General features: G+C 40.9%; 1 protein-coding gene across 3 annotated transcripts in view; it reads left to right on the forward strand.

Moving 5' to 3' along the window:
- The window catches only part of SAMD12 (sterile alpha motif domain containing 12), a 361,188-nt gene that overhangs the window by 242,448 nt on the left and 91,305 nt on the right, over positions 1-27,435 (forward strand). The window contains exon 5 of one of the 3 annotated variants that reach the window (XM_025050119.1): positions 21,676-21,773. The exons of the other annotated variants lie outside the window; for them this stretch is intronic. Within the exon in view, the coding sequence (XP_024905887.1) occupies positions 21,676-21,758 (83 nt within the window). The 3' untranslated portion in view covers positions 21,759-21,773. Of the gene's footprint in view, positions 1-21,675; positions 21,774-27,435 lie in introns of those variants that run through there. 3 annotated transcript variants of the gene reach the window in all.

Genomic DNA, 27,435 nt, shown 5'->3' on the forward strand with positions numbered 1-27,435 from the left:
TTCTCAGTCAAATTCAACAAGAAATGAAAATCACTATACTTTCCATCAAGCTGTGATTTGGCCAGGATAGAAATGGGAGAAGGGAATTCTCACACGAGGAGACATTCAGTTTCTCATGGGTCATGATAGTTATGTAGAAAGATCCTTTATTTACTTACTAATATGTTTTCAGTAAAAACCTGTTGTCAAACATGGTAAAAAGCTCTTAAGATCTTAATTTCCGCTGTAGGCAAATATTTCCAAATACATGTCAGTATTTTCTTAAAACGTCTTTGTAAGGATTTTAGTTAGTGCTTGAAGGAAGGTGGGCGTGAGCAGTATTAGCAAATGTGCGTGTCTGTCTGGCACAGGTTTTTCAGAAAATTTGAATTAGTTGCCAATATTTAAAAATCAGGAGATTTAATATTTTTAATGTAAATTTTCACCTTCTGTCTAAAAATTTCCGAAATATACTGAGCCACAATCTCACGGCACAGTAACATGGTATATAGTAGCCGCTTTCTAGAACGGACTATGGCACATTAAATATGTTTATAAATTCTTTAATACTCCTCCTAGTGAGAGGTAGGGTCTGGGTACCTAAATCTGGCAAGGCCCAGTGACTGCTCTGACCAGTAAAATACGGCAGAGGTGATGTTCTGTCAGTTTCTGGGCCCTGGCCTTAGGAAACTGACAGCATCTACTTCCTGTCTCTTGGGTCACTTATTCAGAGAAATAAGCCATCATACAACAAGTGCGGCTGCCTTGAGACCACCATGCTGCAAGAAGCCCAAGCCTCGTGAAGAGGTCCGAGAAGAAACACCAGGTGGGGAAAGACGGGAGGTCAAGGAGCACGGAGGCACCAGACACGTGACTGAGGAACCCGCCTCGAAAACAGATCCTCCACCTCGATGAGGGGACGTCATGTGGATCAGAGATGAACCACCCAGCTGAGCCCTTCGGGAACTCCTAACCCACAGAAGCATAAGCACAATAGAAATCCTTGCTTTAAGCCTCGAATGAGGGTCTAACGGAAACAGGAGCATGTGTTTCCAGTTGATTCTGACCCGCATTCTATGCCCTGGGTTTACTTACCTAAATTATATTACATTCGGGCTCCTGTGGGAATTCGGGGTCACAATTCTTACTTAAACCACGGTCTGGAGACCCTTAAATGATGTGAAATTTGGAAATTAAAATATTTAAATGTATATATATCAAAATTAGGTTGTGAGGGCTGGAGCAATGCAGAGAACAGTGGAGATTTCTACTTGAAGTGCTTTATCTTCCATGGACCACCTTGCTCAAGGTGAAAAGAGCACAAGTTCAAGGATTGGTCAGCTCTTTCTGAGCGCTGGTTTCCTTATCTGTAAAAGCAGGTCCTACTCGCCTTTGACATTCGATGAGTCTGAGAGCAAGAAAGCTCAGCTTCTGCATGATTTGGGTGTATGTTCGTGTATCTCGTAACGTATTACAAAGTATATTCATGCCATCGCAATCCAGCCTGTGGGGCCAAAGAAACGTCTAATTCTTTGTTGAAGCCTGTGCCTTTCTCATCTTGTACCTCCAGCTCTCGGCAAATATTTGTTGAATAAATGAATGAACAAATGAATGTGAGTTAGTCACCGAGGATACAGAGACAAATGAGGCACGGTCCCTGCCCTTGAGGAGCTCACAGTCTATCGAACACAGGCAGCCAATTAATACTGGTCATGCCTCCTGGGTAGCACATTCTTCTATTCAGAAACACCGTTTTATCTATGTCTAGCTGCCGTTCACACCCATACCCAGATGACAGGACGAGCGACGAGAAAACATGCCTTAGAGGAGCCCAGAACAGGGCAGGGGACCGCAAACCACCTACCCTGACTAGGCAGCCTTCTCACGCTGAGATTAAGTCATGAGAAGGAGGAAGGAGGGACCGCCCGTCCGAGCTGCGGGAGCCGAGGCACAATTACTCAAAAGCACCCTCAGGGACCCATCAGAAAAGCAGGCACAAAATCACTGACACATCGTTCCATCAGGCTCTGCTTGTGCAGACTGCAGGAACAGCAGCAAGGCCGCTCGAGCCACGCCACGCTGCGGAGCTGCCGCCGAAGCCGAAAGACGCAGGGTCCGCACCGGCGTTTGCTTTCGTGTTTTGAAAGAGATGGGAAGAAGGCCCTGATTTTAATCAGCCTACCTGGTACAGGCTTCGAGAATTCTTTTTTCCTTCCCAAGTATTTTTGGCAAAGTGTCAGCTTGTACATTTTCCCTTCTTTCTTTCTTTACAATCGAGGACTTTGTGAAGTCAGACAGAGGAGAAACAGGCTTTTGTTTAATCTTAAAGATAAGTGGCTTCTTGCTCTTGATTATCCCAGTGAGATTGAGTATCAGTGTCAATATATTGATACGATCAACATTGTACAGTCTTGATTAAAATGTATTTGGGTTTGGAAAGGTCTCTTTTTGTTTATGTTAAATAGCAAGACCACAGGGATGTCAGGAAGTTGTTAGGGAGCCAGGCCAGGGCGCTCTTGTCAAGTTCAAAGCTGCGGGGTTGTGTTCAAGCTGGGAAACCGAGCCTGACAGGTAGAAATGACTTTCTGTGTGCAAAGTAAAACCTGGCAAAATAGTTAAACCACTAGTTAATTTGCTCTTGTTTATTTATGAGACTCTGAGCTCCTTCAAGTAGAAATTCTATAAGAAAAGGTAAAAGCCACAACAGCGGCAACAACACTTCTCTGTCCCTCACAGCTTAAAACTTTGTCAGCATCGTACCATTTTGAAGAGAAAAGATCATCTTTATCAAGGGTCATTTTCTTTCCTAAAAATTAGCTTTTCATCATTTCAAGATTGGGATCCAACGTAAACATAAGACTCACTGTCTTGGTAATTAGGTAAAATTATAAAAATAAAGATATTATTAAAATTCAAGAGCAACTGCAGCTGCCGATAGTGGGTGGTGATTAGCGTCCAGATGACATGGCACCGGCTGTGCACGTCGTCCGATTCTGGCTGAAGGCATCCGCTTGCCAAGGGGGAGAACTCTACATATCTTCACAAAAGCATAGCTCACTTGCTGATTTTTGTTTCAAGCCTTTTACGTTTCACCATCTTTCTTTGATCTGTAGTTCTCTTGTGCATTGCAATGAGCTGTTATGAGTGTTTCCTGTGCGATCTGCTATTTCTGGTGATTTAAATCTACTATCTCATGGCCCAAGACTCCTGTCTTGAGGTAGGCGTTATGTTATTAAGTGTATAAAAGTGTTATTGCCTATCCTGCTGGAGGTGACTGGAAGGTGAAATAAGAGTAGAGAAAGTATGTCAAGACAGCATGCTTGGACTCCCTGCTTCTCAGGGGTCTGAATTCACTCCATACCTTGGGATCCAGGGCATGGAAGAGACACTGGTGTGTAGAAGCAGAACTGGGCATGTGGCAGCGATTACTGGTCCAAAGCCAGCATTTATTAGCAACCAGCTTGGTTGCAGAATCTTGTCCCTTAATCTAGAGAGCCAAACATTTCAAATGAGGAATACATGGATAAAATTCCTGAAGCATAAGGCTCTTTCTTCCTCAGTTCATGAAGATTATTCTGAGATCATAAAAGTCATAGATCCAAAAAGGAACTTTGGAATATTGTGTTGTCCATCCTTCTTATTTCACATAAAATCATGAATAACCTATCCGTAAACAGTAACATGTGCCTGTTTTTTTAAGCCTTCAAGAAAAAGATAGTAGCCAGCTTTCTTTGGTAACGTATCCTGATGCTGAATTGCCTTCTCCAGAAGGAAAATCCTGGTATGGCCTCAGAGTCAGAGCTGGATTCAAACGTCCATGCTGTTACACCATGATTGTTTGGTTGTCAGAGGACTGATCTTGCCAGATCTTAACTAATTTGTAATATATGAATGAACAACAGTCTACTTACATTGTGAGGTGATTTTCAGGAGTGAAGAGATACATGTACTGTACCTGACATAAAAGGATATGTGACTTCTCTATTCCTCTTTTAGCTAACCTGATACCCTTAGTATTCTCCAGCCTCAGTGCACAGGGACAATGCTGGATGTCAAATCATTTCCCTGAGGTAGTAGCTAGCGCCTGACGTAACTTGAAGACTTGGCATAAACTTTAAAAGGAACCTTGCTTGCCACCTTTAGAATAGCGAGAAGACATGAGAAAGCATTTAGTGTATCATACTAGGTATTAGTTTCCTAGAGCTGCTGTGACAAAGAACCACAAGCTAGGTGCTTAGAGCAACGGAAATTTATCGTCTCACAATTCTGGAGACCAGGAGTCTGAGGTCAGGGTTTTGACAGGGCTGTGTTCCGTGGGAAGGGTCTGTTCCTGGCCGCTCTCCTAAGTTCTGGTAGTTTCTTGTATGGCAGCGTAACTTAAATCGTCACATGGCATTCTCTCTGTGTGCGTGTTGTGCCCAAGTTCCATTTTTATAAGGCCACCCGTAGTTTTGGAATAGATGCCCACGCTCCTCCAATTTCACCTCATCTTACATCATTAATCTGCAACACCAGCTCAGATTATATTCTGACTGACCGAGGATTAGGACGTCGATATCTGAATGTGGGAAGGGGCTTACATTTTAGCCCAAAACACACTAAGTCGTGGGATAGTTAGTAGTCCCTGAAAAATCTTTTGTCAGGTATTATTTGACATTGTACTTGGGACTTAGGACAAACTAGTTTGTCCCCAGCCCCTCCAAATAGTGCGGGAAGACAATCCCTTGGAAAACCAACCTCAAACACCTTGCGTATTAGGATAGTGGGGATCATGGGCATGGTGGAGAGCCACAGAGCCACACGCACTGACGGCGGGTGGGAGGGCGGGGGGGAAGCATGGACTTGGAGAGAGCATGGCTCTGTTGCAGTCAGAAACTCAGGGAACAAGCTTCAGGTAAACTCTCCTTCTTAGATCGTAAGATCCCTCCCACCAAGAAAAGAAACAGAAGCTAGGAAGGAAGGGGCTGGGAGCTGGAGTGAATCAGCTCAGAGAAGCCCTCTGTGCATTACTGTTGTGTGCCTTCTGTTATTCAGGCACTGTGCTAATGCCGGAAGGCAAATACACACTCCCTGCTAGCAAGCACCGTAGGTCTTCCTCGTGAGACAGACATTGCCTTCGCAAGACAGATTACTGAGCAGTGACAATACAACATGAGATAAATGAGGGGAAAGACAGAGGGTGCTGTGGACCCTAGAAGGGGCCTCTAGCTCCCCTTCAGATGGCAAAGTATTCCAGGCATGGCAGCAACATTCAAGAAATAACTTAGTTTGGCTGGAGTCTAAGGTTTTGGGGAGGGGAAATTATGAGGACTGAGACTGGAGTGTAGATAAAAGTGTATGGGGCTAAGGGACTGAAATGTCACTAGTAAGTCCTCACAGCCTTACAGGGCAGAGGACCTAGGTTCACTCTACTGTAAGTCAAGGTCCCACACCTTCTGCACGCACCTACACAAGCGAACAGTCATCCAAGGGCGCTTTCCTATGGTTATGCAGAGAAAACCAGGGAAGGACACAATTGTAAAGAGTAATTAGTGTTGTGACTAAATAAATGAACACCACCTGTGCATCCTGTTTGGGGAAATGAGTCAAATTAGTGAAACAAGTTGCATAATCACAGCAAATGTCAATCTCAGCCACTGTAGCTGTGCTGGACATTTCTGGTTTTAATGAGCGGCTTTGTGGTCAATATTCATTCAGATGAATGTAGAGAAATTTTAGGTTTATGTTTTATTTTCAGTCACATACGTAATATGTAATCATTGCCAGAAAATTTTTAAAAAATAGTTATGCAAAAATAAAGTTACTCTAAACTCACTATGCAGAAATGAATGTCAACATTTTGGTGCATATACTTTCAGACTTTCATAAACATGTATATTTATAAAAACTGGTCATTTTGTTATTTCTTCTGCTATTAGTTTACATTTGACTTCAATGTTTTTCGTTTCTTTGGTTCCCCTGCCTTTTTGCAAAGAGGGAAAGGCTGGTTTTGCTTTATGATCTGAGTTTTTCTTTGATTCCTTCCCTCCTCCCCATCCCACTCCATGAATTTAGAAGGTATGGTATTTGTTTGAAGCTCCTCTGATAGTTACGGTCAAATTATTAAATAATACTGATAAATGTTTAACACCTATGATCTAAACCTGTTTCTCAGACTATTAACATCCAGAACGAAACAGTATCTGCTGACTCGCCCTTATATGTAAGTGAAAAGTGACCCCCACTTTTCTTCCTCCAGTCCCCCACGCACGGTTTTTGTTATTCTACTTCGGGATTTTTGTCCCAGTCTGTAATACTTAAATTGTCGATTCTTACACATTTGGATCTCTTGTTTCAAGAATGATCTCGTTTATATTTTTCTTAGAAGCAGCGCTGTTTAACAGTGTTCTCATTCCTCCATTTTCAGATTGTTGGTTAATCTCGGTTCCCAGAGAGAACATCCCATGTCTTCTCGTTTGCCTTCTCTGATCACCGGCCGCTTGGGCAGATAATAGAATTTGGAGATCGTACCTTAACCGTTCTTCCTGAAAACCACATAGACAAATTCCGCTGGCATATTTTTCTTTGCTATGTGATCTGTTTCTTTTTCCTCGATTTGGGGAAGACTTTTATTTTAGATATAATATTCAGTACATCCAAATGTGTATCACTTTTCACAAAGTCCACAGTAAAACCTTTTAAACTAGAGGTGTTTTTTTTCATTTCAGGGAAATTTTCTTCAATATGTATTTTCGAGATTGGTTCTGTTGCATTGGTTCTGATTGCTGCCTCATTTACTCCCATTATGCAAAAGCCACATATACTGGGTTCGTGTTTCTAGTTCATGTTTTTTCCTTTTAATCATTTTCAGTTACCTTTTTTCTCCCTCTCAATGCTGGGTGATTGTCCCAAGTTCATGTTCACCTTAATCGTTTCTAAACCAGATTGATTCTCAAAATCATTTCAGAGAATTTTTATAAATATAGACTTTTTAGCTTCACCCAAGGCTCACTAAGTCAGAATCGATATTTGACCTCGGCAATGTGTATGTTAAGTATACTTACTTAATAGGACAGTGGTTTGGGAACCACTGTCCTACTTCACTAGTCTAATGCCACTTAATTCAGGGGTGATTTTCCTCTTTATAGCTTTTCATCCAGTTTTAAATTCTGCAGTAGAATTTCTTGCTTGCTTGTATTCTTTCCATAAAATCCCATTTTATCTCCATCTGTTGCCTCATTCTCTCTCTTTTGGCAACTTTGTGTTTTGAGTAATTATTTTGAGAATACAAAGTAGTTACTCTCTTAAAAATTGTCTTTCTCTTGTGGCAGATCTTGTCCAAAGTATACTTTTTTTTTTTATCTTCTGCATATTATGTTTATTTCCTTGTGTTTATAATTGCATTGAGGAACTCTTTATTCCGTGTTGGGGGCCTGTTTGATAACCCACTCTTCAGTGGTGCCTTAGGTGACTTCTCTGCTTTCCCGGGCTCTCTTAATTTGAAGCTGCATGATATGCATTTGCATTATAAGTTTTGTCATTCAGCATCCCGAGGAGCACGGAGAGGAGCCAATTTCATGAGCAGAGCAGGTGTAGTACTTCGCCTTACACGGCATTTTCTGCACGTTTGGGAACTCTTACATCAAGACCCATCTCTGCATACCTTGGGTGCACATCACCCTGTCCACTAGTCTGTGTACCTAGCGCAGCTACACCCAGTATCTCCCATGAAATTCCTATCCATGTGAGTGGGATAAAGCTTACACGAGTTGGGGCAGTATCCTGTCCGGTTCCAGAATGTTTGCCCTGTTTATTTAGGAATGGCCACATTGGTGACAATTGGTTTAGAGGAAAATATCCCACCTTCATGGGAGTTCCATGTGATTGGACCATGTGCATTTCTTCCCCACACTGCATAGTACACATTGTTCCATATTAGTCAGTCCCTCTACCTCCTAGTGATGACACTTGCCTTACGACCTCAACCCTCCATAGTAAGAACTTCTCCCCTAGATGCTGGAGAAAATCCACAAAAGAAAAAGGCCAGTAATAGCTAAAAACTGGAAATAAGCCCAATATTCCATCTGAGTTATGGATAATAAATTGTGATATATTTGCACAATGAAATGCAAATCCTAGTAGCTACATGTATCACTATGGACAAACATCAGAAACAGAGTTGAGAGTCAAACAGAAGACACCGAACAACGAACAATGTACTCCACTCTCAGGATGAGAAGTTGTCTGTATTCCCTCAGTTTGAGGCTATCGATATGGTATCAGATGCCGATATCTAATGCTTGTAAAATGGCTCTGCTAGGTGACCTGCTTCAGCACTGAGGAGAAGCTATTCCCTATTTCTGCTTCTCTTTGGATTTCTGAAAAGGAAAAAGGTGGGGCACTTGCTTTCTTGTAAGACTTTTCCCAAGAAACAGAAAAAAACAGCTAGAGATGTACACGAGGTGGTTTTACTTGTGGCACAGCTAGCGAACAGTACAGAGCATCGTTTTCAAGCAGCACTGTGTGCATACATTTTCTTCAGAGGTAGAGTTGGTGCTGCTATCCTTCCAGATGACGACAGCGAGGCTCAGTGAGTCGAAGTGACTTGTTTCTTTTGTTGTCAAGGAAAGAAGCTGAGTTCAGATACAGTCCAAAGTCTGCCAGCTGCCCATTACATCACAATGCCTAGTGCTTCAAGTCTATAGTCACCTCAAGTTAAAAGATACTTTCAGTCATTCAGCAAATATTTATTGAGCATCTAATAGGTGCTGGGCCAGGTGCTGAGGACACAGCAATGAGCAAGACATACCTTTTCATTGCTGTCATGACATTTAAAATATAGAATAGAACATAGACATTAAAGAAAGATTTGCTCAAATAGCTATTAAATGACAGGAGTTACTGTATAATAGTATGTAAGGGGGAATCTAGACTCTAGGGTCAGAGAAAGGGTTTCTTGAGAAAGTAGCCAATAAGCTGAACTCCAATTGATAAGTTAAGCAAAGGAGCAAGGAAAATAGTAATACAATAGAGGGAGAGCCTGCAGGATGAGCCCAGAGGCTGGGAAGAACTTGATAAACTAAAGAAATTAGCATCCATGCATGGAGAGAAAGGCGGACCATGGCCAAAGGAGAAACACACTTTGCAGAGCTATGTGTGCCACAATGATTAGGATTTGGGTTTTGTCCCAAAGGTAAGGACAGATCTCTACAGGATTTAAAGAAGAGGGTAGGCAGGGTCATATCCATGGCTTTGTGTACTAAAAAGAGAGTGAAAAGAGCAAAGCTGCGTATTCCTGGGCCAAAATATAATAGGGAATAATTAATATGTACTAATTACATTATTATAGATAGTATCTATGAGACTCCTTAAGTGAATGAAAATATGCCACCCCCAGACATAGATCTGGCAAACCTTAAAAGACATCCCTGGCATTCACAGCTTTTCAAGTTGAAGCTTCATCTTCTGAAGAGAAGATGTCAAGATTTTGATGTCACCCCCATCGACCTTGCCACAATCCACCCTCGCCAGGCAGACTGGCCTACCGTTCTGCCAACATAAGGTTGGGGCCTCAACCCTGAAGACTGCTTAAGCTCTTTAAGGGGCCAAAGGAATGTACCACATGGCAAAATAAATGGGCCTTTATTTTAAATCAAGAAGTCATTTTTATAGATTCTAACTCAGTGACTAAAGAGCCCATTTGTTAGGTATTTTTTAAATATCAGAGAATTAATTTTAACATAACTTCACTTGATTGCCTGCCAGCCTTCCCCCTTTCCAATAACATTTACCCATTCTTCCATAAACCGGAAAATGACTAATTACTCCAGAATAATGCCACCTGGAGTGACGACTGGTCCAATTCACACCTGCTTATTGAGTACCTGTGGCATGCAGATGCTATATCTTATGCTTTAGAACTTGATGGCAAAAATGAACAAGTCAGATTTTCTGCCCTCAAGGGGCCTCCAGTCTTAGGAGAGGAGTAGAAAGCTTTATAATGGTCTGTGATATTAGTGCTGCCCAGATGGCTGACATGCTTGATTTTCAGAAGAGGGAAACCAGAAGCACGTTCAGTTACTTGGATATCTATCTGGCAGTAGGAATTATTTTTATGAATCCTTTAAAAAAAAATGAAAGCCCATGCTCCTGAAAAATTAATTATATCAGAAGACCAGGGAGTCCATTCTCTACAAAATTCTCTTCACCGAGTCAATCTCTTGAAACAAATCTTCTCTGAACTAGCGGTGCATGTTTGGGGGACACTCATATACATGTTCGCAGGCCACTGCATGGTCACTCTGTGGAAGGGACCAATATAGCTATTGTCTAGTTGTTTTCATATTTTTTTGGTGGGGGAGGGGGACTATTTAGGATAAGAATTTATTAGAGAATTGCAAGTCCCAGAGACACAGGCAAACTATCGCACAAAGGCCTGGCTCCCCAAGTATCTCAGAAGCACAAATTATATCCAGTAGTTTTCATCTTTGATTTGCTTCATTGTAAATGTGATGTAAAGCTGGCTACATTAAGCTAATTATTACTAAGCTTTAATATTCTGCTGCTAAATGAAACCACGCATAAGGTATCTCCCCAGAAGGATTTTTAACCACAATAACCATTTTTACATTAGCTGAACGATCTTTTTATCTTCCAGGACTTCCTTGCCATAATGTATCTGAATAGCCAGGGAAACATGGCAGGTGCTGCAGAATTACATAGTGTTTAATAGTCAGTAAAAACCCCCAGATGCCATGAAGTAGCGGCTCCTTAGTGAGGGAGCCAAGGGGGTGATGATCTCCACTAAATATCAGTTTCAGTACAGGTTTATAAAAGTTTAAACTCCTCACTAAAAGACATCTCTAAATAGGCTGAAACGGTTCTTTTCCACTCTGCTTGGTACCTATCATCCTCCTAGAAGTCTGGAGTAACATAAAGCACACACTCAAATCATCAGAACACAAGTAAGGTATGACCTAAAATTCACTTTGGGTATGAAAATACCTAATCTTCCCCAAGCCACTTAGCCTGGAACTCTGAGTTTTGAGCCCCTTTTAGGAGGTGACATTTCACTGCCTTCCTCAGTTTATGGTCATTTTATGCGGATCCAGGTCCAGGGATAATTGCTTCCAAATTATGAGAAAAACTCAGCTGTCATTTGTATTGTGTATCCCTACAGCAGATTGGCAGGCATTAGAGAGTTAATCCATCCGTTAGCTATTTTATATATACTTTTTTTTTCATTCTCCAATTTGACACAGTGGAGCAGGTTGCTGTCAAGAAATTGAAGTACCAGGTGTGATTAAATAAGATCACACATTTCATTCTCTCTTTAATTTCACATCACTTTTCAGCAGCTGAATCCATGTGCTCCCCGCCATGGAGTCAGCCAGCACTGTGCATGCTTAGCGTGCCCAGCAGAGCGGTGGCAGAATGTTCCCAAAGTAAGCCACCCTGCTGAGCTGTTGTGAGTCAAGTCTGGTTTTGCCTCCAGATTATTCAGGATTGCTGGATCTGGTTTATTAATCCATTCATTTCCCTAGAGAGTAAGACTTCTGGTACTTTTACATCACCGATGCTCAATGTCAACTAAAAGTAGTTTCAAAAAATAGAGAAGACTAGAATCAAGGATGAAGAAACACTTAGAAGAAATCACAGCCTTTCCTCTCAGCCTCTTCCCTCATTTCTTCTGCAACTCCATCGCCTCTCTACCCACCCACCCCCAATTCTTTGTGTCTAAGATTAGAAGTCGGAAATGGCATTAATACATTTCCTTTGCAAGCATGTCTGGAGAAGCTACATTTGGGATATTCTTGGGATTAAAAAATGAAATTGAGATAAGGGACATTTTTTAGATTAAGGTTCGGTGTGTCTGATCCCTGCTGTTTAGCAGCAGGCAGTTCAGGACCGACAAGAACCAAGCAGCATCTCTGCATTGAGAAGCAAGCTGTGGTCACGTAGCATAACCAACATGGCAATAAACACCATCATAAATGAGTCTCTGGAGAGAGACGAGTAGCTGTCACTTCTCAGCTGTGTGTTCTTCCTTGGCAGCCAGGGTCCAATCCCTGTGACCAGTAATGGGTCAACGGTGTAGCACGTTGTAGGTTAATTCATTCCACAAATACAGATGGGATGCTTATGTGCCAAGTGCTGTCCTAGGCAGCACTGAACAAATACTATCAGTGCTCTGATGAAGCTTATCCGCTTTTCATGATCTGACCTCTGCTCACTTCTCCATTCTTATCTATTCACCCCGCTGTGTGCTCTGTTAACATCCGTTCAGGTGGAATAACTTACATTCCCATGAGTATCATGCTCTTTCTTGCTTCCATTTATTCTGGCCTGTGTGTGGGGGGAGCCTGGCTCTGCCCACCCCTTTCTCTGCCTAACTTCCAGCCAAACCTAGGTCCGATTTAATCCAGGTACCATCCCTGTCCTCTCCCCTCCTCTGAGCTCACCTACAACCTGTCTTCTTGTCTTTCATTCCTACTTCAGCAACTCCAAGCGGGGAGACCGTGACTTATTTTTTATCGTCTCCGTTCTACCTGATACACAGTGGGCTCTTAAAAAACATTTGTTCAATTAGTCATCAAATTAATTTATTTTCAAATAAGATTCACATGCAATCGTTAGCCCTCCATGTAATTTTTGTAAGACCCACAAGGTATCTCTCAAATTTTAAGTGGAGAAAATGTGACATTTGTAATCTCGATCACCCTGATCGTAGTGAGAATTAACACGCGTATGTGCTCTCTTATGAAAATCACCTCCTCTCCCTGGTATGCTTTTTAATAAGAATGGAACCCCTTGGCAAAATTAAATTGGAACTCTTAGAAATATTAGGTGGTTCCTTGTTGGAATTAACCAAATCTGCGCTTTTCCTTACTAAGTACAAATTAAAATTTATTTAAAAAAGAAGAAGTAACAGATTTACAACTATGAAAAATAGACGTGCTTGTAGCTAAAAGTTTGAAAGCACTGGGTAAAAATGAAAGATCTGTGTTTAGTGGTAAGATTCAGGATATATTTTCCTTTTTTCAAAATGTTCTTTAATATTTTATAATTTATTTTTGATGGAATGTGTTAGAAAGAAAAACGATCTTCTTGAAAGAAGCACATATCCAGGAGTTTTTCACTTTATTTGTATGAGCTCCAGTGTATTAATTAAAGGTTTTCTCTGAACCAAATATATTGCCAGTGCTGTTGTATTATATAGAATTTTTTAAATCTTAGGCTTTTTATCAAGATATTCAACAAATATCTACTATGTGTCAGACACTCTAATATGTACTTGTTTTCTCTGTATTAATAATGATGGTGATTCACAGTATATACACGTATCACATCACACTGTACACCTTAAATGTACACAATTTTATATGTCAACTATACCTTCATAAAGCTAGAAAAAATAATGACAAATTTTTATAGCACTCACTACCTCCCAAAGCTCTTTCCCATATATTAGAACTACTATCTCTCACAGTTCTACCAAGTAGATAGGACATGTGCATTAGTCAAAGAAACACTAGCTGCTGTAACAAATATATTTCTAAAAGTTAGTGGTTTAGTTCTCCATTCTAGCTGAAGGTTGCAAATCAGTGGCAACTCGGTTCCACACAGTCATTTAGGAACCCAGGCTGAGAGCAGCCCTGCCACCTTTAACAAGACCATTTTTGAGACTGCTCTGGTCCTCGCCATTTCAGCCTGGAAGTAAAGGGCCTTGAGCAAGTAAGTGGAGGTTACAAATATCACTTGTGCTTACATTCTGTTGGCAAGAGTTTAATCACATAACCACAGCAGCCTCAAGGGAAGCTTGTAATTGCCTAGTCTTGTACTGGGGTGAAGGGAAGAATGGATTTGGGTGGATAGCTGCAGTCTCTGCCACAGCAGATATTTTTAAAGTGCTGTTTGTACAGTGAAAAAACTAAGGCTCCAAAAGGTTGATCTGCTTAAGATCACTCAGACGTGAACAATCAGAACTAGAAGCCTGGCTCCCGAATACCAGATCAGTATCTCCGCTATCACTTTGTGTTGCCTGGGAGTGAAGTGATAGCAAAATATTGGCTTGGGAGAAGCACGACCCATGGATCCTGTGTACTGCCTGCGGGAACGTGAACTGTCATAGCACAGCCCGGAATTTGATATTCTCGTCTTGCTTTACTTGGTTCAGCCTTGACCAGAAAGAGGATCCTCCTAGTGCTTGAAGAAAGGTTAAACGCTACCTTGTAAATATTTTAATGTAAGCAATGTGCTTGGCTTTCCACCACCTCCAGAGCAAGATTGAGAACAGATTAATAAAATCCATAACCAGGTCAAAAGTGGAAGGACTGTCCAAAGGCATAAAAATAGAGCCAGGATCTCCTTTCAGTTTCTCCCTGTCCGATAGCTCATTTAATGACTAGTGATGAGAACTTACTATGTGGTAGGCACAGGGCTGCAGAGAGGAACAAGACAGACACAAGCCCAGCAAACATGGAGCTCGTCATAGATAAGCATTAACAAAATGATTACAAATTACGACAAAAGATGCCGAGAATAGGGAATAATGGTGGAAGACCTATTTCAGAGATGGCTTCTGGGGCAGTAGTTCTGAGGAAGAATGAGAAGGAGTCAGTCATGTGAAGAACAGTGAGGAGAATCTTCCAGACAGAAAAATATGGTATAAGCTGTAGTTCTGAGCAAGAAGAATGTAGCACATTCAGGGAGCCATTGGTTTCCCTTGGCTAGGGATATTGAGTTAGTCAAAACTAGTCAAGATAATAATGGCTAAGGTATTCTTATGTAATCCTCACGACAATCTATGAGGTGGGTTTCTATCCCCACTTTACAGATAAGGAAACTGAGATTATAAAGAAGTGAAATGGTTAAATAACTTGCATGTCATATAGGTTATAAACAGGAGGGCCAGGACTTAAATTTCAGGAGTCCAGCTCCAGAATCTGCTGCTACACCACTGCCTTACATAGTCGTCCTGCTAGAGAAAGACTCCAGACCTTCCACTCTAACCATAAACAATTTGTCTCTCATTTAAATTTATTTAAAAAGATCTCTCTGCCCTTAAGAAAAGATCCTTAAGCTGTGATCTCTGTATCCCACTCTTCTCCAAAGGAACCAGGGATAGAATTCAGTGGGGCTGATGAATTTAGAGAAACAGAATATATATTACATTTTATGTAGAATAACTTATAAAGAGAATATACTTTATTGTAACCAAATGGCATTGGACTTAATTTTATTATCCTGAATTTAATGTACGAATTTATACTTAATTTTATTTTTACTAAAGTCTAACTTTTTTTTCTATTATGAATAAAAGTACAAAACCTCAGTACTCTTAGCAGTTCATGTGACTTTGTCACTAGAATCGCAGGTAATTTTAATCACATAACAGTCGTTGAAGATATCTTGAAATACCATTTGCACGCACCACTTCTTTCAAATTACGATCGTAGTTATTCCTGCCAATAAATCCTTTTATTTAATGCATTGATAAACACGTGTATTGCTCTATAACAAGTTTTTAAAACTATTTTGGTGTTTTTCAGTGCAACTTGTTTATTTTGTAATCCTATATAGTTTTCTTTTTGCATTTAAACATTTCCTTGAGAAAGAATCTATAAACTTCACCAAATTGCCAAAGGAGTCCATAGCACAAAGGAAGGAAGAATCTCTCTCTTTAACGCTTTCTGTGTTTAAACTTTGCCCTCCTTTCCTACATCACCAGTTTCTCGAATAGTCTATAGATTGTCTGTACTTTTCGTGTTCCATTTGTCGCACAGTCCACTGTCTTCTGGCTTTCATCCCCAACTTCTTTTCACAAGATGGCCACTCTACAGTCACTGGAACCCTCCACAATTAAATGAATGCGTCTGCAAAGTTTTGCTGCTGTTGATCCCATTTTCCTTCAAGGGACTCTTTCTTGCGTCAGCTTCAGGAAAATCACTCTTTTCTTTTCCTTACTGACTTTGCAGTGTCTTTACGGGCCAACCCACTAAACACTCCTCAGAAAATAATGTCCTAAATGATCTTCCTGGGAAACCACGCCTACTCCTAAGACATCAGCTGCGCCTACACACTGATTCTAATCCCAGCCTGTTCTCCTCTGCTCCATTCCTCAGTTCCCAGTCACCCAAAGAAAACTTTCACCTTCATGGCCCAGAGGCTTTTCAAACTCAGCACATCATAGATGAACTCATTCACAGTATTGACCTTCCACCCCCTTATCCATAGTTTCACTTTCTGCAGTTTCAATTACCCGTGGTCGACCGTGGTCCAAAAATATTAAATGGAAAATTCCAGAAACAAACAATTCATAAGTTTTCCATTGCACGCTGTTTTGCAGAGTGTGATGAAATCTCTTGCCATCCCAGTCTGCTCCACCAGGCATGCGAATCATCCCTTTGTCCAGCATATCCACACTGCACGCTCCCCATTAGTCACTTAATAGCCATCTCAGTTATCGGATTGACTGTCACAGTTATCGCAATGCTCGTGTTCAAATAACCCACATTTTATCGTTATAATCGTTCTATTTTATTGCTGCTGTTAATCTCTTCATGTGCCTGATTTATAAATTAAATTTTATCATACGTATATATATATCATAGTATATATAGGGTTCAGTATTATCTGCAGTTTCAAGCATCCACTGGAGGTCTAGAACATATCCCCCTTGGAACTGGGGGACTGCTGTATCGCCTCAGCTACCACCCCTCTTTTCTCCTGCATCCATGTTTTGATTATTAACGTCAATCTCTTCTGATCACGCAGGCTAAAAACAGCAAGGTTACTCTCAATTGCTTCCTCTCCCATATTCCTATTTCTACTGGATAAATAGTTCCTACTGGTCTACATCATTGAGGAGGGGGCGTTGATCTGGCCCAAGAATGTGTAGTACTGGGAGAGAAGTAAACATTTTAGGTGTAAGTTTGGTGAGTATAACATCAATTTATAACCCCTAGATCACAACTTCCTCGAGGAGTCTGCTGTCTGACTTATGACTTAAATTTCAAATTTTGATGGTTTTCCTTTCTTTCTTAGTATAGAACATCTTAAAAGCAGGCCATCTCCCCCTGCCCAGTGTCACACAGAACTTCTTTGTTAACTAGAGGTTTCTAACCTTGTCCAGATTAGAGCAGGTCAAGGGAGGCACGCAGGTCAGGAAAGTTCTTTCTTGACAGATACTATCAAAAGCCAGCCATCGCTCTGAGGGCTGACTGGTGTTTGCTCTTTGCCAGGTTCTTCAGACACCACCACCACCATCCCACCATCCTCACTGCTGGAGAAGGCTCACCTGTGGGTTGCTTCATGTGAGCAAGTGAATCTGTGTCCTTCTACGAGTTTATTTTTCTTTGACCCTCAGCTTTGGGGCTTGAGTTGTGTTTTCTCCTTTAAGTAGCCTCTTTGAGGGAGCCTTACCTCCCCCATACCAGCTCTCTTGTGCAGGGTGGCTCAGATCTGGTCCTCGTGAAAAGCTTATGTCATCCTTGCCCTAAACAATGAGGGCAGACTGTCCCTAGCCTTCAGATCTTTTGTTTAGTCGCCAGCAGAGCAGTTAGCAAGCTGTAGGTTCTGGCTCTTTAGAAGTTTCCCTTTGACCTCCAAGCTCACAGTGACACATGTTAAGTTGTTTGAGAGTCCCCTTGAAGCTTCCTCACTAGACTTGGGATCAGAAAGTAGCCCCGCCCACTCAAGCAGATAGAGGCAAGTTAGGGTGTCAGGGGCTCACACCCAGTTTTCTTTATAGAAAGTCTTTTAAAACTTTTTCATTGAAGTATACATACAGAAAAATACACATATGTTAACTGTACAGCTCACTGAACTTTCACAAATTGAACACACTCATGAAACTGGCATCCAGATCCAGAAACGGAACATATCTAGTGTCCCAGAAGCCCTCCTCATTGCTCCATTTCAGTTACTAGCCCCGCAAAGGGTAACCAATATTCGAAATTCTAATAGCGAAGAATGGTATCATCTGTTTTGTTCATTCTGTAAATTGAATCATTCATTATGTACTCTTTGTGTCAGGCCTTTTCACTCAGCATTATACAGAGGTGTAGCGCAAGGGAGCCCCATGATGGTGGAACTGATGGATGGTACCCCAATCGGATTCCTAGTGTCGATACTGTACTATAGTTACACAGGATATTAGCACTGGGGAATGCTGGGTGAAGCGCACACAGGACTTCCCTGAACATGTTTCTGTGACTTCCTCTGAATCTATAATTACTTCAAAAATGAAGAATGCTGCTATATTTTACATCTTCCTTTTTCCATTGGCAATAAAGTTCCATTATCCAACTTTAAAAACGGTATTTAGATTTTATTTTATTCTGTAGAATTTATGAATTAAAAATAGCATACTAGATACAGAGAACAATGTGTGGAAGATGTCAAGCTTATTTGTGTTCCTGCCACTTAATTTTAAGTTAATAGAAATAGCGAGAGCTGGAATATAGACATTTGAAGATGTTTGGAATTACATTTTATTTCACATTTATTTTAGCAAGATTAAAGAAAAAAAAATTGCCTTCTAAGGAAACTTCATCTTTTGTCTCTTTCACATAAAAATTCAGAATTATCAACATGAAATCTTCTCTCTCTCTCTCTCTCTCCCTTCCTCTCCATGTATTCATATAGTAGGCAAATGTTAAGCTACACTGGAACCTAGATAATTACTAAATTACTATCAGGAGTGAAAATCTTTATAAACTTCAGTATTTGTTCTCCCCATCAAATCGCATAAACCAGGGGTGAATATTTTAGACTTAGGAGGAAATACAATCCATAAGGTCGTGGAAGGTGTCCTTTCAAAAGTGTATAAGCTGACCTCCCTGCTTCAGCCCGACCCCCAGCCACCATCTCTGCTCGGACAAACCATATTGCTCTTTGAAATTCCTTATTATATGTCCTATCTGACATCCCAAATGGTCCCAATATAACATGCTTTCTGTAGGAAAAGAGAACAAATTATTTATTAATTTCCACGTACTTCTTGATAAACACTGGCACTTTCAGGTTGCCGTTAGAGTCACTGCAGGTAAATACCTGCAGGAGGAGGTCTCGCATTTACATCTTGGAGGAGTTCCATAGCCACCAACTCAGCTGTTGTTTTATACTTGGCCAAGTGGAAAAATACAAGTGAAGAAAAGCCAGAATACCTTTCTCAACTTATAAATGAGCAAATTACCAGCAGATTATCTAATTTTCCTCCCTGCTGCTCTCACACCTGTGTGCCATCAGAGTTTTGAACTAATATGTCAATATAGGGGCATAAAGTACTTTATGTGCTACATGGATTTCTAGCTTGGATGTGTAAATGTTTACAATAGAAAATATCTCTCTCAAATGCAACAGCGGACATGTGATAGGGAGGGACTCTCTTAAATTAATGATATTGTACCAACGGTGCTAAATAAAGGGAAAATGGTGATATTTGCCATCTGAAAGACATAATCTACTCTTTGTGGTTGCAAATTCCAAATTTTCCTTCGCGTGGTTGTCTCCCACCAATTTGATTCAGTCATCTTAAGAACAAAAAAGGTTTCTTAGTAGTTACAGGGATATCGTTATTTTATTTAATACCAACCTAAGGTAATTAAGTTTCTCTCTGCTCATTCTGTGTGTCATCTGAGAGCTGAGTCTAGAAAGAACAGGAGTTTTGAAGTTCGCACGGCCTTTAAACCTAGCTCTGATTTTTACTGGGTGTGTCACCTGGGATATGTTAATTAACCTTTCTGAACTTCATTTTCCCCAATTATAAACTTTAGATAAGGTTGTTACCATAAATGTTGTTGCATTAGATATAATATGTAAAAATAAATACATAGAGCATCTCCTATGTAGATATTCACTGCGAATGATTTCATAGAAGCCGTAGTGGAAGATGGTCAGGTTATGGGGTAGGAACAGCTATGGAAGGGATGTATATACATATTTTATAAGGAAAAGACTAAACCACATTAAACAATATTCCAAGACAATATATAATTAAGTGTTATAAAGGCTATAAGAGCTTAGAGAACAGAACAAAAGCGAGGATGAGTGGTCGTGCAGATATTCGTGAGGTGAGGTTTGGAGACTGGATTGGGGGTGCGGATGAGGAAGGCTGTTTAGAAGTGGATGACGCAGGCTGAGTCTGACAGATTTTGTCTATGAAATGCTGAAATGTTATAGAGACATCACGGAAAGTAAGGTCAAGAGACTTTATCAACAGCTTTGATCATTAGAGGGTGTTTATATTTAATGCAAGAGCAAATCACCTGAAAGGAGACAGTCATGTGTCAAGAGTCACTGACAAAGAGCTATGACCTTCGGTCAAGGGATGCAGCCCTGGTGACCAGCATTGAAGGAGGCTGGGAGCATAAGTACCCTGACCTCACTCTCCTCCCTTCTCCCAGTCTTCTCCGAGCACTTCCTGTTGGGAGAACCCAACCCAACCGGAAGTCAGAAGGCAAACGGTTCTGTGATGCCGTCCAAACATGTTAGTGTCCAGGAGAACAGAGCATGATGGAGAAGGTTGCAGAGCAAAACTAGAGGAATAAAAATACATCCAGCACACACAACCCAGCTTCGAAGCCACTTTATAACTTTAGGCAAGTTGCTTAATTTCTCTGGGCCTCAGGTTGCTTGCTATAAAACAAGGATGATAAGAATAGTTATGCGGGTGATCATAAGCATAAACTAAGACGATGTTGGGAAAACAGCTAGCAGAGCATCAGTTAATGTTCTCCAGCCCCTCCCCCAGCTAATGACAGCTCTCTCCACTGGTGGCTGCTTCACAGCCATGAGTTCCCTAGGAACAGTGCCTCTCGTAGTGTGGCCCATAGACCATGTGCTTTAGAGGCACCTGGGGTCCTTTTTAACAGGTGGGTTCGGGGGCCCCACCCCAGTCCAGCTAAATCATGAGCAGAAGGGTGGGCATCTTCATTTCAGACAAGTTACCACAAGTGATTTTCATGCATGATAAAGTTTGGGAACCACCATCCTAGAAGTCCATATTTCTAATCGACACCCACTTGGGTAAAATAGAGGTAAGATTTATCTGTGCTTGGCAACCATTAGATGTAGTTATAGCCCATCAGCTCTGTGAAGAGGGGCTGTCAGACCAGGCCACTAACAGTCTGTCTTGTGGCATTAGGCCACACTGATCCTCCATTTCACTGGCTTTATTAATACCTGAGGAACAATGTTCCCAGGCTTTTAATTAAAAATTCTCTAACAGCTAATCATTTTCTAGGTTGGATATGGGCTTGGTGAGTAGCTGGATTTTAAGCCCCTTTCAGAGAAAACTTAATAAGCAAAGCAGAAGCTGTTAAAGGGAATAAAGCTTTTGAAATCTTCGTAGATGAGAATGGGTCAATTTTGAATATAAACAGGAGAAGGCCAAAACTCAGAATAAGATCAGAGAACAAGAGACTTTGCTTTAATTTCTTAAGGAAAGGTATAAGGAAATTCATCAGGAGTCTGGGACAGACTTCGAGCTCATGATTTGGGGATTGACTGCAATAAACAGAGACTTAAAATAGCAGCAGCTTAAACAAAAGAGAATTTGCAGAGGCAGGCAGAGCAGGGCTAAGGCGGTGGTCACGGAGTTCTCAGGGACTCAGCCTCCTTCCAGCTTTAGGTCCTGATCTTCCCACAATGTGGCCCATGTCCTCATGCTCCAAGATGAAACGCCAGTTATCACATCTATGCTCCACACCGCAGGAAGAAGAGGATTAAACAGTGCAGAGAGTATGGAGCAGCTGACTTTGAGAGAAGGCTTAGAATCTGTCACCCTACGCATCTGATTGCATTACTTTGGCCAGAACTTGTTCACATGGTCACACCGAACTGCCAGAGAGGACTGGAAATGGAATCGCACCGAAATATACTTTAATAGAAGAGCTAGAAGTCATTGCCACAGTTTTCTGCATCCTGAGAAACTTGTGCCGCCTTCTTCCAAAGGCGTAGTTATCAGTCAGGTTCTAGTTAGGAACCCAGAAACCACTCCAGGTATGTTTAGAAGAGGGAACTAAATGATAGGAATTTGCAGCACAGGTGATAGAAGAGCTGAATGTTTAAAGTGTAAAAATGCCATAACCCAGAGAGTAGCAGCAGTAGGAAGCTTCTCCCTTCCCTGGGGTTGGAGGACAGAGCAGAAGCTAGAGTTTAGAGGTCAAGGTTGCCTGGCAGAACTTGGAACCCCAGTCGGCTATCCTGGTGGCGATGCAACCACCGTTCAATATGCCACCAGAAGCAAAGCAATAGAAGAAGAAGAAACACGCTGGCTTTTCCCTTATCCTGCACCTCAGTCTCCTTCCAGTGCCTCACTAAGGTGACTAAAACTACTTGGAAGCCAGAGGGCAAAGGGGTCTGGGAAATGTAGTTCTATGCAAACAGAGCAGGCAAAAAAGAATAAAGCAGAGATACGAAACCAAACAGGTGACTGGAGCAGCACCCCAACCCAAGTTGTGGACGAGAATAAATTACTAATGACTGAAACCTGGCTGGACACTATTTCTGGAAGAAGCTGAGAAATTTGCAAAATGAAAGGATCCTTCTTTTGGAAGCTGGGACTCAGCTAGATTCGTGTACATTGGCATTCACAGCAGCGTTGTTCACAGCAGCCAAAATGTGGAAACATCCTAGATGTGCACTAGCAGATGGATGAGTGAACAAAAGTGTGATATTGATATGTTATCCAGCCATAAAGAGGAATGACATTTTGACACATGCTACAACATGGATGAACCTTGAAAACATTATGCCAAGTGAAATAAGCCAGACACAAAAGAACAAATATTGTATGATTCCACTTATATGAAGTACCTAGAAGAGGCAGTTTCATAGAGACAGAAAGTAGAATAGATGTTACCTAGGGCTGGGCCTTTGGGGACAATGGAGAGTTATTGTTTACTGCTCCAGAGTTTCTCTTTGGGATGATGAATAAGTTCTGGAAATGGGTGGTGGTGAATGGTCGCACAACATTGTCAGTGAGCTTAGTGCCACTGAATTTTACATTTAAAAGTAGTTAAAACAGTGTATTTTTTACATAAAAATTTTTAAAGGGAAAGCATAAAAATAAAGAGGATTCTTTTGCTTTTCAAATGTATTTACTGATTATAGAGCCCAATATGGAAAAGGTGACTGTTGGGGATGAAGCAGTAGAAGCTCAATAATAGATGTGACAGTGGGATCAAAGACCGTGAAGACTCAAAAACCAAACTTAAGAACCAGAACTCTTCCCAAGAGTGTCATGAAGTTTCGATAACACTTTCTAGGAGGAAAAATCTTACTTCCCCCTTTTCCACACCGAACTGGACATGGTCCTGGAGCACAGGCGTAACTCAGAATGGAAAGGCAAAGGCAGAATCAGAGCCATATGGGTAGAATCGGGTGTCATCTCTATGTATAAAGGGAACCTCTGAGAACTTGGAAACAGGTAATTTCACAAGGTGAAGACTCAGAGAGCCTCCCGGGGATCCTTTGCAGAATGGACATAACTGGGGAAAGTATGAGTTTCTGGTCCTCTGTTAGCAAGGAGTAGGAGTGAGGATACACTCAGCTGTGTCAAAATCAGCCCAGAAATGTCATCAAGGACAAGCACTTGAGGATGGTTGTGGGCTTTTGCACCCAAGAAGGTTATCTGCTGCTTAGTGGAGGCCATTTCTGCGAATGGAAGGGGAATCTTAACTGGAATGGGATGAGCAGAACAGTCTTTTTTACATCTCTCCATTTGCTGGTGCAACAGAAGCAGTAAACAAACCCTATTCCCAGAACTCTGCTGACAACATTGATGATGGCGGCACACAAATTAGAAGGTAAACAGAAAGCCATGTTAATTTCAAGCTCCATTAGAAACACAGGCAGGAAAAAAAAGATCAACATCTGCCAAATAGAAAAGGTCAACATGAGAAGGGAAAGAAACTTTCGTTTTGAGATCCTAAGAGGATATTGGCCACATCGAAGACATTCTGTTTCCTCTTTGACTTTTGTTAATCATAGAATTCTTAAAAACAAACAAACAAAAACCTCTCTGATTAATGTCTCCTCTAATCAGGTATGTGAGACGATGGTATATGAGCTGAATATTCTTTTTTCTGGAAAAGGAAACATACAGTGTTCAGGATGTAGCTGCAGGATTCCATTCTAGAGCTGTTTTCTATTTTGTCTCTTGCATATAAGTTTTTAAAGAACCTCCAGTAATGTTTATGGCTTTGGCATAATGCATAAGTATTATTCCTTTGAAGACTCCACCACATAAGTTGTCTCTGACATAGAATCGACATAACATAGCCCTGTATAAGAGACCTCGGCCCTTTAATCCCTCTGTAAAATATGTCACATACCCCAGATCAAGCCCAGGAAATGCACACGTCTTTCTCTTAGTAGCTCTTGTTGAAGCGGATGATGCACAAATGAAAACAGATATCTCTGCTAAATTCTTTTTCATGTCATGGCAGTGAATAGTCCAGTTCCTTGATGATGGATGAGTCTTCATTTGTAAATTTAAAGCCATATATATTAACTTAGTTTCCTTCCAGGCATTTTGTATTAGCAAGCATCACATATGGCTTTATAATGCTCTAATACCAGATGCCTGTTTGTACTTTGATTCAGTTTATGCAGGAAGAGAAAATATACGAGAATGTCGCCATAACTTTTTGGCTAAGTAATCAGTCAGAAGTTTTCTCCCACCTGGAGGCGAGGGATTGGCCTTGCTGATTTCTCAGTCTTTGTTGATTTTATGATCCTGTGACATCTTTTGCCAGAGGTACCAAATTTAAAGAATCAGTCACTAAATGCAATCAAGTCTACCCTCCTTCCCTACAAAAAATTTATTAGGTGTTTTAAGCACACACTCATATGCACATTTCAAGAACAATAGATTTCCCTTTTGAGAATGGAAATACAATCATTACTAAATGACATTACTGGACCGAACTCCAGGAATTAGCTACGGTGGAAAGAAGGAATTGTAGGAACTGTAGGAGACTCTTTTCTTAGAACCAGAACATGGAGTATGGCCTGAATTTAATTAAGTGTTACTCACAGTACCATGCAGGCTGGCACTTAATTAGATTCAGTTTATCTCTTTTTATACACCATCTCTTACTATTCTCCACATGTTTCACGCATGGTCTTCCTGTTTTCTCCAGCTCCCTCGTAAGCTCTTTGAGATCAGAGCTAACGTCACATAGTAGCTACTCAATAAATATATCATAAATAAATTAACAAGCAGAGGACAAGATAAATGTAGCCGCAGAGTCAAGATGCCGGCATTCACATTTGAGATGTGACTTGAGAAATTCAGGAAGAGTGAACCTGTTCCCTGCTCTTCCCTGGAAGGCATCCAAATTCTTCTCTTCTGGCTCTCATGAATAATACACATTTAATTTTTCTCCCTCTGGTCCTTTGCCCTGTTAACCTACCCCAGCAAAAAGGCTCAGCCGTATGGTACTAGAAAATATTGTGTAGAGCTTTACCATATTCCAGCTGGTATATTTATCTATTTTTTAAATTCATGACCTGAGCTTGAGCTTTTTTAATTTTCTCAGTTTCTACTGTCATTTTCTAAGTATATTGTCTTTGCCTTCTTTGTGGCAGCTTATTAAGATACCTGTTTTAAATGAGATCATCCTAAGACACAGGTCGAGGATTCTCTACCTGTAGAAAATGTCTCTAAGAATAACATAAGGAACTAGTGGCAGTGGGTGTGTCTGGGGAAGTACAGAAACGTGAAAGAAGAGGATGTCTGCTTTTCATTCTGTAACCATCTGTATGGACTATTTTTGCCCATAAGACTGTATTACTTTTATAATTGATAAACCGATTTAAAAATAAATTCACCTTAGTACATATTTTGAAAATAAAAATATATTCATCATGACATGTACCATTCTAGCAGGTCTTGAAAGTTTTAATGATATTAATGCCATTTGTTTATGTACATGTTTATTCTAAACAAATGAATAATCTCTTTATTTTAAGATACAGCACTTTATGAGTCCAGTTTTCTAGCTTTTGAAGCATCTGTAGGTTTCTGTTATTAAATACTTACTGGTCAGTGATTCATGCTGGTGTCTTTTTGGGGCAGATGATGGCAGAGCTGCCTTTATATCTGAGCTTTTAGCATTCAATAACATGCCCTGCGTGGGCATTTTAATAATATAGAAGGTATTTCAGTCAGCCGGTCAAGGGAACCTTCCATAATGTTTATGGCTTTAGCATAATGCAAAAACTGTGTTTCCATCACAGTTTTTCATATTTTTGTTTCACGTTTTTACTCTCGGCCGTGTTCACAGTTGCAGCACATTCCACGTGAGAGAGCTCCTCCACGCCGATCACAGTCGCTCATTCACATCCAGTGGCCCCACCACATGCCACTCTTCATATTTCCAAAGATTTTCTTTCTGTTTAAGGGTTTTCAGTCATTTTCGTCCCAGAGTTTTATTCCCATGTCAGTCTTTCTGATCCTGCTTCTAATTTGTCATTAGCATTTCTACTCTGGCTTGTTTGTTTTGAGTTTCTGCAAATGGTTCAGCCATTGTTAGACATTTCTGAACCTTTCAACCTTTAAGTAAACACTTACAAGTACATAAAATTATTTGACTCCATAAATCAATACTCAAAAACGCATGCAGTTCTTATATACATCTTTATGTATTGTATTAAGTTCAAAATTGGTAAGATATGTTTAAATTTGCACATTGCAGAAACTAGGTTTAATTCTTAGTAGAATAAGTATATAAGTGCTCGGAAGCGGATACCATTTTCCGAACATGTAGTATCTATCTGTAATACTTTAAAATTAACAAAAAACGTGAGACTGGCTAGTAATCCCCAACCCCAGTGATTCTCCATCTTTAATATGCACCAGAGTCCCCTGAGGGGCACGTTGAAACGCTGATTTCCGAGCTCCTGATTCAATCGGTCTGTGGTGGAGCCTACGAATTTTTTTTTCTAACAAGATCCCAGTTGATTCTGATTCTGTTGATCTGGGACTACACGTTGAGAACCACTGCTATCCTGTTTCTCTGCCTGAGCACACAGAAACTCTGCGTTTCCCAGCGGTGCTCAAAATTAGGTTTGGCCAGACAACTGGGTCTGGGCCAGTGGCATGTGTATACCACTTCCAAATGTGGCCACCAAATTCCCCGCATGGTCCAGACATCCTGCCCTTTCCTGGGGAACTGTGGAGGCTACACGTGAAAGATGGCAGCCTGCCAAGATGGAAGGCACCTAGATCTGTGAGTTTGTTCATGGAAGAAAGCTCCCTTACATAAACCTGTCATGTGAAACAGGAATGAGCCTTTGCTGTATTGAGTCACTGAGGTTAGGGTAGCATTGCCTAACCTACTGTAATACACATGACTTTCACGTGACCGTGAGAAGGACCATGCCAGGCTCTAAAGAAACTTTTATTATGAGTGGAGAGTAAATCAATCTATCATCCACTGTCCCCATCAAATATGTATATAGCAG

The sequence above is a fragment of the Pteropus alecto genome, unplaced genomic scaffold (assembly GCF_000325575.1).
Source record: "Pteropus alecto unplaced genomic scaffold, ASM32557v1 scaffold164, whole genome shotgun sequence".
NCBI lineage: Eukaryota > Metazoa > Chordata > Mammalia > Chiroptera > Pteropodidae > Pteropus > Pteropus alecto.